Below are 16,918 nucleotides of genomic sequence, written 5' to 3'. Positions count from 1 at the left end.
TTGGGGGGGGGGGGGGGTATTCGGATTGGATGTGCCTGGCTCCCCAGTGGGTGGGCCTATGCCCTCCCAGGCCCACCCATGCCCATCCATAGATTAGGGTCTCATAAATTATTTAAATCTATGAACTGTAACTCAGTAAAATTGTTGAATTTGTTGCATGTTGCATTTATATTGTTATTCAGCACAATTCTGCACTTAGAACTTGAAACACCAAAATAGTGTTTTCAACATTTTCCGGTACTGATCCCAGTCCCTGGAAAGGTGTTGCACAACACTTGATGAAGGGGTTTTCCACCCCCGTGTCATGTTTCAAAGCATCTAATGATGTGTTTTCATACTCTAGCAAAGTTAAGGTTTTGTCTCCTTTGCTTTTGTGGTAGCTCTGTTGCCATCAGTTTTGGGGTCACAAAGCACTTCATATTAACATTGTAGGTTTTGATTAGGATGAGGAAGGTGATGAGGGTGGGGATGATGATGATTGGACTTTAGACAACCTAGTAAAAGTGAAGCTGTGTCTCTTTAAGAGCTGCAAAGCAGGGAGGAGTTCAGGGCTTGTCACTATGCTGAAATGAAAGTTATCTTGGGAGAATCACACATGGTAACAAGCTCTCTTCTACTCTTTGCAAAAAAGAAACAACACAGATACACAAAGTCTACTTTTCGTCAACTCAAACAAGGAATAAACACTCAGGTAAGTAGAGAGAGAGAGAGAGAGAGAGAGAGAGAGAGAGAGAGAGAGAGAGAGAGAGAGAGAGAGAGCAGTGGAGGCTGCTGATGGGAGGATGGTTTCTAATAATGGCTGGAATGGGGTCAATGGAATGGTATCAAACACATCAAACACACGGTTTCCATGTGGTTAATACCATTCCAATGACCCCATTCCAGCCATTATTATGATCCGTCCTCCCTTTAGCAGCCTCCATTGAAAGAGAGAGAGAGAGAAAAAGAGAGAGAGAGATGTATTATCTGTGTGGAATTCAAGCCATATTCTCTGTAGTTCCTGTTTTTTTCACCTGTGCTGTTAAAATTCTGTTAACATATGGACAGCGTTACAAACATATTATCCATAATGGTTTAATGGTTCATTTATAAGTCACTACATCTCCAAACCTTCAAATTAAAAAGCTGGATAGGTAAAGTACAGAAAAATCTTTTCTTAACTCTTCCTCCTCTGGATAAAATACAAATGTATGGAACATGTTGAAACTGTGAATCAAGATTGTTATCACTACAAAAATCAATACATAGTATTCAGATAATGAATTACTGTATAATGTTGACTCATTCCAGGAAGTATTCTTATAATTTGTATTGTGTTACAGAAATGGCGTCCTCCAGCAGTCTCCTGTCTGAAGATCAGTTCCAGTGCTCCATCTGTCGGGATGTGTTCACTGAGCCAGTCTCCACTCCATGTGGACACAACTTCTGCAAGGCTTGTATTAGTGGATACTGGGATACCACTAGCCGGAGCCAGTGTCCACTGTGTAAGCATACTTTCTACATAAGACCAGAGCTAAAGACCAACACGACACTCAGAGATGTCGCAGATCATTTTAAGAGGAAGAGAGTCAGAGATGAATCTCTTCACAGGGCTGGGAAAGGGGTCTGTGACTTCTACATGGAGAACCTGGAGGACAGAATCATGTGTAAGAAACACAACACACTCCTTGAGCTGTTTTGTAGGACTGACCAGATGTGTGTTTGTCAGTTCTGTACTGAGACAGACCACAAGACTCACCACATCGTCCATCTAGAGGAAGAGTGTGGAGAGAGGAAGGCTCAGCTTGGGAGGACGGATGCACAAGTGCAGCAGATGATCCGGGAGCGAATGCAAAAGGGTTGGGAGATCAAACATTCAGTAGAGCTCAGCAAGAGAGACGCAGAGAGAGAGATAACAGACAGCATGCAGGTCTTCACTGATCTGGTGCGCTCCATTGAGAGAAGCCAGGCTGAGCTCATTGAGGTGGTTGAGGAGAAGCAGGAAGCAGCAGAGATGCGGGCTGAAGGGTTCATTAAAGAGCTGGAGCAGGAAATTAATGAGCTACTGAGGAGAAGCACTGAGCTGAAGCATCTCTCACACACTGAGGATCACCTTCAACTCCTCCAAAACTCCCTATCCCTATGTACCCCTCCAAATGCCAAGAACTGGTCTGAGATCAGTATTCACACTGAGCTGATGAATGTGAAGAGAGTTTTGAGGAGCTCTGTGTCGGAGCTGGAGGAGAAGACGAGGAAAGCATTTTCTGAGCTCATGGAAAAATGCAATAAAGCAATGGAGAAGTTTCATGACAAGCTGAAGATTCCTGACAATCTGAAGAGTATGCAGCAATATGCCGTGGATGTGACTCTGGACCCTGATACAGCAAATCCCTTTCTCGGCCTGTCTGCGGATGGGAAACAAGTGAGTATTGGACAGACATGGAACGTTCGCCCTGAAAACCCAAAGAGGTTTGTTAGTCGATGTATCCTGGGAAAGGAGGGCTTCTCCTTGGGGAGATTCTACTATGAGGTGCAGGTGAAGGGGAGGAATTGCTGGGAGTTAGGAGTGGCCAGAGAGTCCATTAATAGGTCCATTGAGAGGACAAGCTTAGGGGTTTTGTTCCATTCAGGGCTTCCACTGACCCCTGAGGGTGGATTCTGGACAATGGGACAGAAATATAATATGTATGGGAATACCTATGAGGCCAACACCTCTCCTTCTGTAACCCTCACCTTGGAGACGCCCCAGAAGGTGGGGGTGTTTGTGGATTATGAGGCTGGTCAGGTGTCATTCTACAATGTGGAGACCAAAGCTCATATCTTCTCTTTCACTGGCTGCAACTTCACTGAGAAACTCTATCCATTCTTTGACTGTGGGTTTTATGATAATAACGATCCGGCATTGATCATCTCCCCTGTCAGTCATACAGACTGAATTAGGGCACATTAAAGTTACAGGGCACAATACGAAGGCTGGGATTCAATATGTAACCTCGCTATAGTGCGCTTGACATTTAAAGGTCCTTTCCAATGGACTACTCGACGTCTGTAGTTTTTACCTTGAATGCGAACTCCATGAACGCGGTAACATTGCCTTTAAAAGCCACATTGTCGAGTAGAGCCATCTTATTGAATCCCAGCCTTAATACATTTTTCTGCCCAATAGTAGCCCTGCCACTCGGTTTGCTAAAGCTGAGGGATGGCCTGGAGAAATGTAACCACTCTCAAATTCATAGATTGACTGACAGTTCATAAGATCACAATTATAGTATTCAACTTATTTTGAAGCTGAGCATTGTTTGTTGACAAATATATAGTTTACAAACAGTGGAGTATTGACATCAGGGCTTGGTCACACTTTATTTGGATCGTCCCACAGATGGTCATACTATCAACAAACTATATGTTGATAAGCAACTGCTTGCTAAGGTTACTGTTAAGGTTAGGTTTAGAATAAAGGTTGGGGTTAGGGTTTGGATAAGGGTTAAGGTTAGAATTAGGGCTAGGGTTGGGATTAGTGGTTAGTTAGTCGAAATGTTGTCCCATCTACTTGGGACTATCCAAATAAAGTGTTGCCTGCAGCTTTTAAAAGCAATGTTCCCGCGTTCTCAGAGATCACATCTGGTAAACTCTGCGTATGTTGCCTTTATTACATTTACATTTAAGTCATTTATTGCCAACAGATTGTCAACAACCCGTGATCGGATTGAATGCTGGCCCATGAGGGTGATTGTTGAAGTTGGTTGATTTAACTGGTTGAATTATAGGTCCCAATCATGAAATCTACCTTCCAAATTCAACTTCAAGACTAAGACAGACTAGGACAACTCAATCGTTGAATCGTCAAAAATCAAGTATCTACATCTTAATCACAGAGGACATCTCCCCATTATATAATTGAAATATTTGAATTTACAGAGAAGTGGAGGATTTGTTACATATTTTCTGGTGTTATCACATAGTGGCTAATATTTGGAAAAGAGTGCAAGAAGGGTTAGTCCCTGTTTTACATGATTTTGTTATCTCGCCACAAACATAGATATTGGGAGACTTAAGGGACAGATGCAACACTATACAATGTTTTAATTCTGCTGTGGGAAGGTTTTCATTTTTAAAACTCTGAAAACTAATATGCTATTGGATTCTTTCAAAAATAACTGTCAAACACTACTAAACTCAGCAACAAAAGAAACACACTGTCCTCTCACTGACGACTGCGTTTATTTTCAGCAAACTTAACATATGTTCATACAAATATTTCCACAAAAAGATTCAACAACTGAGACATAAACTGAACAAGTACCACAAACATGTGACTAACAGAAATGGAATAATGTGTCCCTGAACGAGGGCGGAGGGGTGTCGAAATCAAAAGTAACAGTCAGTATCTGGTGTGGCGACCAGCTGCATTAAGTACTGCAGTGCATCTCCTTCTCATGGACTGCATCAGATTTGCCAGTTCTTGCTGTGAGATGTTACCCCACTCTTCCACCAAGGCACCTGCAAGTTCCCGGACATTTCTGGGGGGGAATGGCCCTAGGCCTCACTCTCCGATCCAACAGGTCGCAGACGTGCTCAATGGGATTGAGATCCGGGCTCTTCGCTGGCCATGGTACTGACATTCCTGTCTTTCAGGAAATCACGCACAGAATGAGCAGTATGGCTGGTGGCATTGTCATGCTGGAGGGTCATGTCAGGATGAGCCTGCAGGAAGGGCACCACATGAGGGAGGAGGATGTCTTCCCTGTAACACACAGCGTTGAGATTGCCTGCAATGACAACATGCTCAATCTGATGATGCTGTGACACACCACCCCAGACCATGAGGGACCCTCCAACTCCAAATTGCTCCCGCTCCAGAGTGCAGGCCTCGGTGTAATGCTTATTCTTTCGACGATAAACGAGAATCTGACCATCCCCTCTCGAATCTGACCATCACCCCTGAGACTAAACCGTGACTCGTCAGCGAAGAGTACTTTTTGCCAGTCCTGTCTGGTCCAGCGATGGTGGGTTTGTGCCCATAGGCGAGGTTGTTGCCGGTGATGTCTGGTGAGGACCTGCCTTACAACAGGCCTAGAAGCCCTCAGTCCAGCCCCTCTCAGCCTATTGCGGACAGTCTGAGCGCTGACAGAGGGATAGTGCATTCCTGGTGTAACTCGGGCAGTTGTTGTTGACATCCTGTACCTGTCCAGCAGGCTTATTGTTCGGATGTACCGATCCTATGCAGGTGTTGTTACACGTGGTCTGCCATTGCGAGGACGATCAGCTGTTCGTCCTGTCTCCCTATAGCGCTGTCTTAGGCGTCCCACAGTACAGACATTGCAATTTATTGCCCTGACCACATCTGCAGTCCTCATGCCTCCTTGCAGCATGCCTAAAGCACGTTCACGAAGATGAGCAGGGACCCTGGGCATCTTTGTTTTGTTGTTTTTCAGAGTCGGTAGAAATGACTCGTTAGTGTCCTAAGTTTTCATAACTGTGACCTTAATTGCCTACCGTCTGTAAGCTGTTAGTGTCTTAATGACCGTTCCACAGGTGCATGTTCATTAATTGTTTATGGTTCATTGAACAAAAAAGGGAAACAGTGTTTAAACCGTTTACAATGAAGATCTGTGAAGTTATTTCGATTTTTACGAATTATCTTTGAAAGACAGGGTCCTGAAAAAGGGACGTTTCTTTTTTTGCTGAGTTTATAAACTAAAAGGATTGACAAATGGGACCAAATGGGACCAAATAATACATCAAGAGGCATCATAGACAAAGGAATGGTTGCAAGTTAAACATTTTCCTGAAGGCCAGTCATATGGCAATTCTATTTGTTGTTTTTTCTGTTGAGATAATATACACTGCTCAAAAAAATAAAGGGAACACTAAAATAACACATCCTAGATCTGAACGAATGAAATATTCTTATTAAGTATTTTTTTCTTTACATAGTTGAATGTGCTGACAACAAAATCACACAAAAATTATCAATGGAAATCAAATTTATCAACCCATCGAGGTCTGGATTTGGAGTCACACTCAAAATTAAAGTGGAAAACCACGCTACAGGCTGATCCAACTTTGATGTAATGTCCTTAAAACAAGTCAAAATGAGGCTCAGTAGTGTGTGTGGCCTCCACGTGCCTGTATGACCTCACTACAACGCTTGGGCATGCTACTGGTGAGGTGGCGGATGGTCTCCTGAGGGATCTCCTCCCAGACCTGGACTAAAGCATCCGCTAACTCCTGGACAGTCTGTGGTGCAACGTGGCGTTGGTGGATGGAGCGAGACATGATGTCCCAGCCCCAATCCCAGATCCCAGATATGCTCAATTGGATTCAGGTCTGGGGAATGGGTGGGCCAGTCCATAGCATCAATGCCTTCCTCTTGCAAGAACTGCTGATACACTCCAGTCACATGCATTGTCTTGCATTAGGAGGAACCCAGGGCCAACCGCATCAGCATATGGTCTCACAAGGGGTCTGAGGATCTCATCTCAGTACCTAATGGCAGTCAGGCTACCTCTGGCAAGCACATGGAGGGCTGTGCAGCCCCCCAAAGAAATGCCACCCCACACCATGACTGACCCACCGCCAAACCGGTCATGCTGGAGGATGTTGTAGGCAGCAGAACATTCTCCACGGCGTCTACAGACTCTGTCACGTCTGTCACATGTGCTCAGTGTGAACCTGCTTTCATCTGTGAAGAGCACAGGGCGCCAGTGGCGAATTTGCCAATCTTGGTGTTCTCTGGCAAATGCCAAACGTCCTGCACGGTGTTGGGCTGTAAGCACAACCCCCACCTGTGGACGTCAGGCCCTCATACCACCCTCATGGAGTCTGTGTCTGACCGTTTGAGCAGACTCATGCACATTTGTGACTGGCTGGAGGTCATTTTGCAGGGCTCTGGCAGTGCTCCTCCTGCTCCTCCTTGCACAAAGGCGGAGGTAGCGGTCCTGCTGCTGGGTTGTTGCCCTCCTACGGCCTCCTCCACGTCTCCTGATGTACTGGCCTGTCTCCTGGTAGCGCCTCCATGCTCTGGACACTACGCTGACAGACACAGCAAAACTTCTTGCCACAGCTCGCATTGATGTGCCATCCTGGATGAGCTGCACTACCTGAGCCACTTGTGTGGGTTGTAGACTCCGTCTCATGCTACCACTAGAGTGAAAGCACCGCCAGCATTCAAAAGTGACCAAAACATCAGCCAGGAAGCATAGGAACTGAGAAGTGGTCTGTGGTCTCCACCTGCAGAACCACTCCTTTATTGGGGGTGTCTTGCTAATTGCCTATAATTTCCACCTTTTTTTCTATTCCATTTGCACAACAGCATGTGAAATGTATTGTCAATCAGTGTTGCTTCCTAAGTGGACAGTTTGATTTCACAGAAGTGTGATTGACTTGGAGTTACATTGTGTTGTTTAAGTGTTCCCTTTATTTTTTGGAGCAGTGTATTTATTATTGATGTTTTTCTGTATGTTTTTTCTGTTTATGTCCTTTTGTAGTTTGTTAGGGTAATATTTTTTTTCTGTGTGGGTGTTTTTTGTTGTTAGGGTGTTGGTTTGCATTCTTTGTCTACCAGACCATTGATAGTGGGTTGAAGGGGTTGGAAGTTCTGGGGGAGGTGTGGAGAGTAATCTGGGGGACCATGAACCTTAAGGTCCCACTTGGGATGGTTATTTGTAAGGAAAGAAAGACCCTCAAAGACCCTTGTAAAACATATTTAATCTGTGTAAAAAATAAAATAAAGAATAGTTTAGTCCCCCAAACATGGGGGTTGGTGGTGGGCTATTAATGAAATATTATATAATAAAATAATAATTACAGAGAAATCTAAAGTGAGTTTCTCCATCTCCACCTATGAAATAGCAAGACCATGTGGCATAATAAAATAGGTCAACAACTTGCAGATGAAAGCTGTTTAGTACTGAATCCTATGAACAAGAGCTCTTGATATATTCACAGTAATAAAATGAACATATGCTACTTGTTTGTGTCTGCTTGTTTTTCTCCAGGGAAGGGATCCATCTCCCAACATCATCATCCTATCATCCTCACTGATATTACTAATAGTTGTTTCATGTCACAGTGTCTCCCTGAACAATGTTTAAGACAAAACATCTTATGACAATCATACAGATTAGAATCCAGGCAGCATCCGGCAAATAGGAATTTATTCTACATTCTTTACATTTAGATATACTCTATTTATAAGCATAGAATTATACTTAGAGTACAGTATAATTATACCTATAAATATATATTTCTGCGCAATAGACAGCCAATTCTCAGTTATATCCACTAGAGTATAAAATAGGTCATTGAGGTCAGCTCAACCCATAAACAGCTCTCATAGGTCATAGGGGTCAACTTAACACATGAACAAGCGTTGTGAGGGAAATCTGTTATTCTGTGGGTGATATAATAGTAAGTTTTCAGTCACCATAGCTGTGGAATTTGTAAGCAGTCAGTCAAGATGGTTGAAACCTGCCCTGAGACAGCTAGCTCTCTCTCTCTCTCTCTCTCTTTCTCTCTCCAATTAACCTAACTAGGACATTATTGTATTGAAGCTGTTGATACCAACCGAACCCATTCTAAATCTTAACTAGCCTTGACATTTTAGTTAATCTACACTGAATGTAGAAATCATTAAGAACAACTTCCTAATACGGAGTTGCAACCACACCCAAAATCCTCAATTTGTTGGGGCATAGCCTCTACAAGGTGTCACAGTTGTGTCAAGTTGGCTGGATGTCCTTTGGGTGGTGGGCCATTCTTGAAAAAAACAGGAAACTGTTGAGCGTGAAAAAAGGTTTTGCAGTTCTTGGCACAAATCAGTGCGCCTGGCATCTACTACCATACCCCGTTAAAAGGCACTTCAATATTTTGTCTTGCCCATTCAACCCCTGAATGGCACACACACACAATCCATGTCTGAATTGTCTCAAGGATTAAAAATCCTTATTTAACCTCTCTCCTCCCCTTCGTCTACACTGATTGAAGTGGATTTAACAAGTGACATCAATAAGGGATCATAGCCTTCAACAGGATTCACCTATGCCATGGAAAGAGCATAATGTGCATACTGTTTTGTACATTCATTGCTCTGGCTCTACCTAAATGGACCTGCTGTGTGTCTCTCACTTGGCTGACTTGCTAATTGTTTTCTATGTAGAGTAGCTGAAATCAATTTAGCCAAGGGAGTGATTAACAAAGCATGTCAGGTGAGCTGCTGTATCAGATACAACACCTCCTGTTAAGGAGTCCTATACCTCTCTATACCTCTCTGTAACTTTTCTGTTCCTCTCTACACCTCTCTGTACCTCTCTGTACCCCTGTTCACGCATGACTGTATGGCCAGGCATGACTCCAACACCATCATTACATTTGCTGATAACACAACAGTGGTAGGCCTGATCACCGACAATGATGAGACAGCCTATAGGGAGGAGGTCAGAGACCTGACTGTGAGGTGCAAGGACAACAACCTCTCCCTCAGCGTGATGATCGTGGACTACAGGAAAAGGAGGACCGAGCACGCCCCCATTCTCATCGACGGGGCTGTAGTGGAGCAGGTTGAGAGCTTCAAGTTCCTTGGCGTCCACATCACCAACAAACCAAGCACACCAAGACAGTCGTGAAGAGGACACGACAAAACCTATTCCTTCTTAAAAACCTTTTGCGGCTAGCAAACCCGTATCCGGGAGCGTAGTCATAGCCTCAAATGCATTAGCATAACGCAGCGGACATAAATACCACTAGAAACTTTTCCTATTCATGAAAATCGCAAATGAAATGAATAAAATATATTCAAACACAAGCTTAGCCTTTTGTTAACAACACTGACATCTCAGATTTTCAAAATATGCATTACAGCCAACCCTAGACAAGCATTTGTGTAAGTTTATCATGGCATAATGCTATGCTTGGCTCTGCTGGCAGCAGGCAACATTTTCACGAAAATAAGAAAAGCAAAGAAATTAAATCATTTACCTTTGAAGAACTTCGGATGCTTTCACTCAGGAGACTCCCAGTTAGATAGCAAATGTTTCTTTTTTTCCAAAAAGATTATTTTTGTAGGCAAAAAAGCTCCCGTTTCTTCATCATGCTTGGCTGAGAAATCGACCGAAAAATGCTTCTACTATAACGGCAAAAAAAATCTAAATTAGCAACATAATATCGACAGAAACACGGCAAACGTTGTTTAGGATCCATCCTCAAGGTGTTTTTAACAAATATATTCGATAATATATCCGTCGAGGCAATTGGTTTCTCATAAGAAGCGATTGGAAAAATGGCTAACTCAGTATTTTACGCAAGATTTTCTGCAGGAGACACCATGTGACCACATGCTATATATGGTCCCTTACAGCCATTCTTCAATGGAAATGCCTAACAATACGTCACAATGCTGTAGACACCTTGGGGAATGCATGGAAAATGTAAGCTCATTCGTAGCTCATTCACAGCCATATAAGGAGTCATTGGCATGAGGCGGTTTCAAAAAATGTGGCACTTCCTGATTGGATTTTTATCTGGGTTTCGCCTGTAACATCAGTTCTGTTGCACTCACAGACAATATATTTGCAGTTTTGGAAACGTCAGAGTGTTTTCTTTCCAAAGCTGTCAATTATATGCATAGTCAAGCATCTTTTCGTGACAAAATATCTTGTTTAAAACGGGAACGTTTTTCATCCAAAATGTTTAATAGCGCCACCTCGTCGCAAGAAGATAAGAGACTGAAAAGATTTGGAATGGGTCAAATCTTTCAGATCCTCAAAAGGTTTTACAGCTGCACCATCCAGAGCATCCTGACCGGTTGCATTACTGTCTGGTATGGCGACTGCTCGGCTTCCGACCGCAAGGCACTACAGAGGGTAGTGCGTACGGCTCAGTACATCATTGGGTTCCTGCCATCCAGGACCGCTATACCAGGCGGTGTTAGAGGAAGGCCCTAAAAATTGTCAAAGACTTCAGCCACCCTAGTAATAGACTGTTCTCTCTGCTACTGCACAGCAAGCGGTACCAGAGTGCCAAGTCTAGGTCCAAGAGACCTCTAAACAGCTTCTACCCCCAAGCAATAAGACTCCTGAACAGCTAATCATATGGCAACTCAGACTATTTGCATTGCCGCCTCCAGTCCTACTGTAAATCACCTCATATAATGTACCTCTCTGTACCACAGAACCTCCAGTTCGTCCTCTAACTCAACCACATGCAGCTCCACTGGAGACTTGGCGCTATTCCACTGTCTTGTAACAGTGGGAAAGCCTAAAGGGATGTGTGTCATAGGTCTAAAATGGACCCCTCTTGTCTATTCTGCTGTTCTTGTCTTCTTACTTTCATATACCTTGATGTGAATCAACTATACAAATGAACGCAAATTCCTAGTAGCCATCCATTATGGATTTCACCCTTTTTTTTTGATAAAGCAGAGGAGACGAGTAAAGGAAGCCACTGGAGACTATTGAGACACATCCATGACTCCTCTCTGGAACAACACTGCCCTCTGTTGGCCTAACCATGTAACAACACAACATGTTCTTGGCATGTATTACATTGTGGATAATAATACATTTCGTCACACAGCTTCAGATCTGTGCGGTACACAATTTATAATGACAATCTCGTCCCAGTAAATCCACTGATTAACAATGTAATATCAGATCATCCTCATCTGCATGATAAGATGAAAGAGGAATGCTCAATGTGTGAATACGTTTCTGCCATCTCAAGGCTTCCGCATGGCAGGCTACGACACATATGTCGAAGCAGTGAGTGGTCTGTGGAAGTGGGTCAGGCAGCGATCCCCAGTTCATACTCAAATCACACATGAATAAAATATCATGAGGAAATGAATAAATGAGCATCCACTTTTTCACATCGCTGCTGCTTTCCTGGCAGCTCCTTATATTCCTCAATCTTCCCTCCCTTCCCTCTCCCTTTCTGTCCCCTCCCTCCCTCGCTCCTTCCTGCCCTGTATACCTACATTTACTACTCGGCATTCCAAACCCTGGCACTGCATGCTCTGCTGAAAGCCGTGGTTGGCTGGTTGGGTTAGAGAGCCAGTGTGAACCACCTTGGGAATAGAACGGGGAGAGAGTAGAGGAGAGGGTAGGAAAGCGGAGCAGGCCGTCCGCCACTTTTTTAAAACCTCTTAAGAATCTGACCCTTTTTTTTTCAATTTTTGCCTAAAATGACATACCCAAATCTAACTGCCTGTAGCTCAGGACCTGAAGCAAGGATATGCACATTCTTGATACCATTTGAAAAGAAACATGTGGACATTTGTGGAAATGTGAAGGGAATGTAGAATAATAACACATTAGATCTGGTAAAAGATAATACAAAGAAAAAAAAAACCTTTTTTGTGCCGTCATCTTTGAAATGCAAGAGAAAGGCCATGTATTATCCCAGGCAAGGCACTATTTAGATTTAGTCCACTAGATGGCAGCAGTGTATGTGCAAATATCCCGACTGATCCAATGAACCATTGCATTTCTGGTCAAACGTTTGTGTCAAGACTGCCAAAATGTGCCTAATTGGTTTATTAATAACTTTTTAAGTTGAAAACTGTGCACTCTCCTCAAACAATACCATGGTATTATTTCACTGTAATAGCTACTGTAAATTGGACAGTGCAGCTAGATTAACAAGATTTTAACTTTTCTGTCAATATCAGACATGTCTATGTCCTGGGAAATTTTCTTACTTACAACCTCATGCTTATTGCATTAGCCTGCGTTAGCTCAACCGTCCCATAGGGGACCCATATATCCTGCTGAGGTTTAATAATTGATGAGATAGTCCAATGAGATAAGATCAGAATTCTGTGATACTATTACAAGGACATGAACGGACGTGAATGCGAACTACTGTACTCCTGTTCTGGCTTTTATTCTTGTCCTGTTACTGTGTGATCATCATCATCCACCCCTTGACAACACTCCTTTGTGATCTCCCAATGTCTTATCACTCTCCTACTGTGTCTACCAGTGGCGATTTTAGCATGCAAATTTTGGTGGGGCAAAAAAAAGTGGGATACATGCCAACAAAGCCACTACAAAACAATACATTAACGGCAATATACCACTACTACACCTGGCTATCAGTAGAGCCTTGTCTGGCAGCAAAACAGTTCATTCAGCCTCATTTACTGCCTTTAAAAAAAACATAGCTGATATGGCTGACTTGCTGAAACAAATGTGGTTTCTCATGACGAGATGTACAAACTATGGCATAAAGGGACGACAAGTGAATAAGAGGAAATCAATTAAGACATTAATAAGTGAGTTAGGACGGACCTAGTCAATATAACTATTTGTTCAGCACTTTTGAAATGTACAGCAACAGAATTCAGAACATGGTCCGTTTTTACAGTGTTCTCACTGTACACCAAGTCAGAGCCGTAGGATAAATAGAGGGGTAAAAAAAAAGTAGAATCATGATGACGTCAGTGTTCTTCAGATCAGGAACTCGGTCCTCTTTCTAGCTACGATTTACAATTTCTAGTTGGATGAGAGTTCAAAACATATTTTTTCCAGAGTTCACAGTTATCTGACTTTAATGAGTTCAAGACTTTGCCATTCCAAGTTAACAGTTGTTTTGAATGCGGCCCAAATCATGCTTCATTGACCGCATGGCCAATGTGGAATGTTTATCATTTTAAACTAGGGAATAGCAGGCTAATTGTTGCTTTGCAATGCTTTCAGTTAGCCACTGTTACCTTCCAAACCACTCATTGTTGCGATTTCCAACTTGTTGTGTAATTTTTATGTCCAATGGCCGATGAGCATCGATATGTTTTATCTATAATTTATCTTCATTATTTATCTTAATATGGCAAGGATTTAAAAGGATTTGCCAGTAGATTGTCAACTTGATTCATGATGATGACTGCTAGCTAAGATTTTGAAAGTATGATGTTGACATGATCAGTCCAATCCCAACTACTGTAGATATAACGTGATTTGACGTCATTTTATCTGTGGCCAATGACCTTGAGCCTTCTTCGATGGGCATGTCTAATGTAACTATGTGCGCACCCAAGGGGCTTGAATTTTCAAGCTCCACCCTTAGACTTGGTGGTGAAGTAGTGTCCCCATGAGGGACAGAACACTGAGCCAATCACGGCACAACACTACGTATTTTCTGCTGGCTTGCCCCACCACCACAGAAAGCACTGAGATAGGCTGAAACACCTGCATTTTGGAGCTGCCTTTCTCAAGAAAACAAAAAAGAGACCATGTTTGTATGCAGCTTTAGTAACTCAATAATATATATATTTTTTACATTGTTTGCAAACTGATATGTGACACGTATTAATGCCAAAATAGACACTGCCCCACCTGCACTGAATGGTGGGTCGCCATTATTCTACTATAGTTTTATTGTGAATTAGCACCTCTCCTCTTATGTGGTATCCTATAGCTACTGCTCACTTTTTGCCCATACCAAGACCAATGCATGTATTCTGTTGCTTTTCTCCTCTCCCACCCATATCTTATTTACTGAACTCAGGTAGATTGTATTGTATGTTACAATAAGTATGTAAATCTCGCCTTTGGGAGCTCTGTACTGCTGCTCTCCTTTCCTCTTAAAGGTCCAGTTGTAACGGTCGTTGGTGGAAGAAGGTGAGGACCAAAGTGCAGCGTGGTACTTGTTCATGTTATTTATTAAAACTGAACACTATCAAACTAAGAAACAAAAAGCACAACCGAAACAGCTCCGTCAGGTGCAAACCACACTAAACAGAAAAATAATCACCCACAACTCAAGGGTGAAAACAGGCTGCCTAAGTATGGTTCTCAATCAGGGACAATGATTGACACTTGCCTCTGATTGAGAACCATACCAGGCCAAACACAGAAATACCAAATCATAGAAAAAAGAAAATAGACTGCCCACCCAACTCACACCCTGACCATACTAAAACAAAGACATCACAAAGGAACTAAGGTCAGAACATGACACCAGTGAAGCCATTTTTATGTCAATCCGAAATCATTTATGGGACCCTACTGTGATTGTTTTGAATTAAAATGGCTAACAAGAAACAAAAAAGCTTATTTTTTTCATTTTTGACTAAACTCTTTTTTTCTTATCTAGCTGATAACAGCTGAGGGAAGAGGCTGGTTTTCTCAAGACCTGGTCCTGTAGGGCTGCAGGGTGACTCATAAAATCTTGTTCTCCAACATAAGTGGTTTATACCGTATGCATCATATCTTAATGGTTACAACGGAAGTGCAAGATAGAGAGAGGAACGAAGAGTACATAAACCCGCCTTTCAGCATTAGAAGTGGCCAAATGACTCCTAAGTGGCTACGGTAGAAGTAGGAGCTCACCAGATCAGAGCTACGTATAAATAACATTTATGAGACATCTTATCAATCTATCCCCATCTGGCCGACTGTATACCCTACCTCTGCCCTGTGGTACAGACTAAGATAGCAGACAGGAGACAGCAGATAGCGATTGGCACAGGGTCTTGCGGTGTTAGTAGTGGACAGTTAGGGGCCTCTCTGAGTGGCCTAGGGAGCTTGTCAGGATGGCCTAATGAAGACAAAGCCTGGGGTTGCGAGGGGTTGGTGGGGTTAGAAGAGGGTGGAAGTGGGTGAGGATGGGGGAGGCTAATGTGGCATTAATGGGGACCTCCACTGTCATTGACAAATCACCTCCAGAAGTCCTTGACACACACACACACACACACACACACACACACACACACACACACACACACACACACACACACACACACACACACACACGTGCACAGGCAAACACATACACACACTGTAGTGTACACACAGTAGTCACACACACAATGAGAGAACACACATACACAGATCCTCCTACACAGTAGACCCGCCACATGCACCCACTCTAAGCACTTATCAAAAATGCCACTGTGCAAACTCAGTTAGAGTAGTAATGAGCGGCATTTGTGTATGTACATATCCTCTCATCAGCATAATATCATCTCTTTTTATCTCTCCACATACCATTTTAAAGAAGTGGTCACGTTCCATGGTGGGAAGTGAATGTCAAAATTACACATTGTACCCACATTGCCTAGTTCAGGGGAATGTAGCGTTCCCACAACACGGATGCTTAAAATGCTCTGCTTAAAATGCTCTGCATCCAAATGGCACACTATTCCCTATGTAGTGCACTCCTTGTCACCAGGCCCTCTGGTCAAAAGTAGTGCACTACATAGGGAACAGAGTGCTATTTGGGACACCGCCTGAGTTCCCCTCAGCATGACTATAAAGTGTTAACAGCTCAGTTGAGGACCCTGAACACTTTACTACCACCCCCAAAACAACAATCCTCTGAGACATCAACACATGACTATTTATATGTGTTGCAGTGTACAGCACTCCAGGTAGTCCAACAGAACTTTATTATTGGATGTGTAGAGTGGTGTTGCGTTCAGTTCACAAGGAAGGAGAGGTACATTATTTAGATTCAATGACATCAAGGGAAGTGCTATATTGAGACCCCCCCCCTCCTCCTCTCTACACCTCCCCCTCTGTCTCTCTCTCCGTCAGTCTCCCCAACCCTCCCCCTCCACTCTCTCAGTTCAATTCAAGGTGCTTTATTGGCATGGGAAACAAATGTTAACATTACCAAAGCAAATGAAATGAACAATAAAAAGTGAATGGCAAATATTATACACAAGATCCAAAAGAATAAAGACATTTCAAATGTCATATTATGTCTATATACAGTGTTGTAACAATGTGCAAATAGTTAAATCCCCTCACACTACCTCTCTCTGTCTCTTCCTCCCTCTCTCTGTAGTGATACAGTTACCCTCTCTTCCTGTGAATTGAGTTGTAAATCCTTGTCTGCACTGAAATGGCTCTAAAGAGTTCTGAGAGGGTGAGCAGAGCTATAAATTGACTATCTGTGGATCCTGGGGTGAGTTGTTATATTAGATATACATTATCCA

The 16,918-nt window shown here is 43.0% G+C and overlaps 1 protein-coding gene across 1 annotated transcript; it reads left to right on the top strand.

Moving 5' to 3' along the window:
- The first annotated feature begins 582 nt into the window (after positions 1–582).
- LOC135523794 (E3 ubiquitin-protein ligase TRIM39-like) lies at positions 583–7,940 on the top strand. The gene is made up of 2 exons (XM_064950704.1): positions 583–691; positions 1,323–7,940. The coding sequence occupies exon 2, from the start codon at positions 1,325–1,327 to the stop codon at positions 2,912–2,914; it is 1,590 nt and encodes a 529-aa protein (XP_064806776.1). The 5' UTR covers positions 583–691; positions 1,323–1,324; the 3' UTR covers positions 2,915–7,940.
- Positions 7,941–16,918: the final 8,978 nt, after the last annotated feature.

The sequence above is a fragment of the Oncorhynchus masou genome, chromosome 31 (genome assembly GCF_036934945.1).
Source record: "Oncorhynchus masou masou isolate Uvic2021 chromosome 31, UVic_Omas_1.1, whole genome shotgun sequence".
In the NCBI taxonomy this organism is placed as follows: domain Eukaryota; kingdom Metazoa; phylum Chordata; class Actinopteri; order Salmoniformes; family Salmonidae; genus Oncorhynchus; species Oncorhynchus masou.
This window is presented reverse-complemented; position numbering and strand designations above follow the sequence as displayed.

Bases quoted from the DNA above. Each gene is read 5' to 3' on its own strand.
- LOC135523794 (XM_064950704.1), top strand. From the start codon at position 1,325: ATGGCGTCCTCCAGCAGTCTCCTGTCTGAAGATCAGTTCCAGTGCTCC.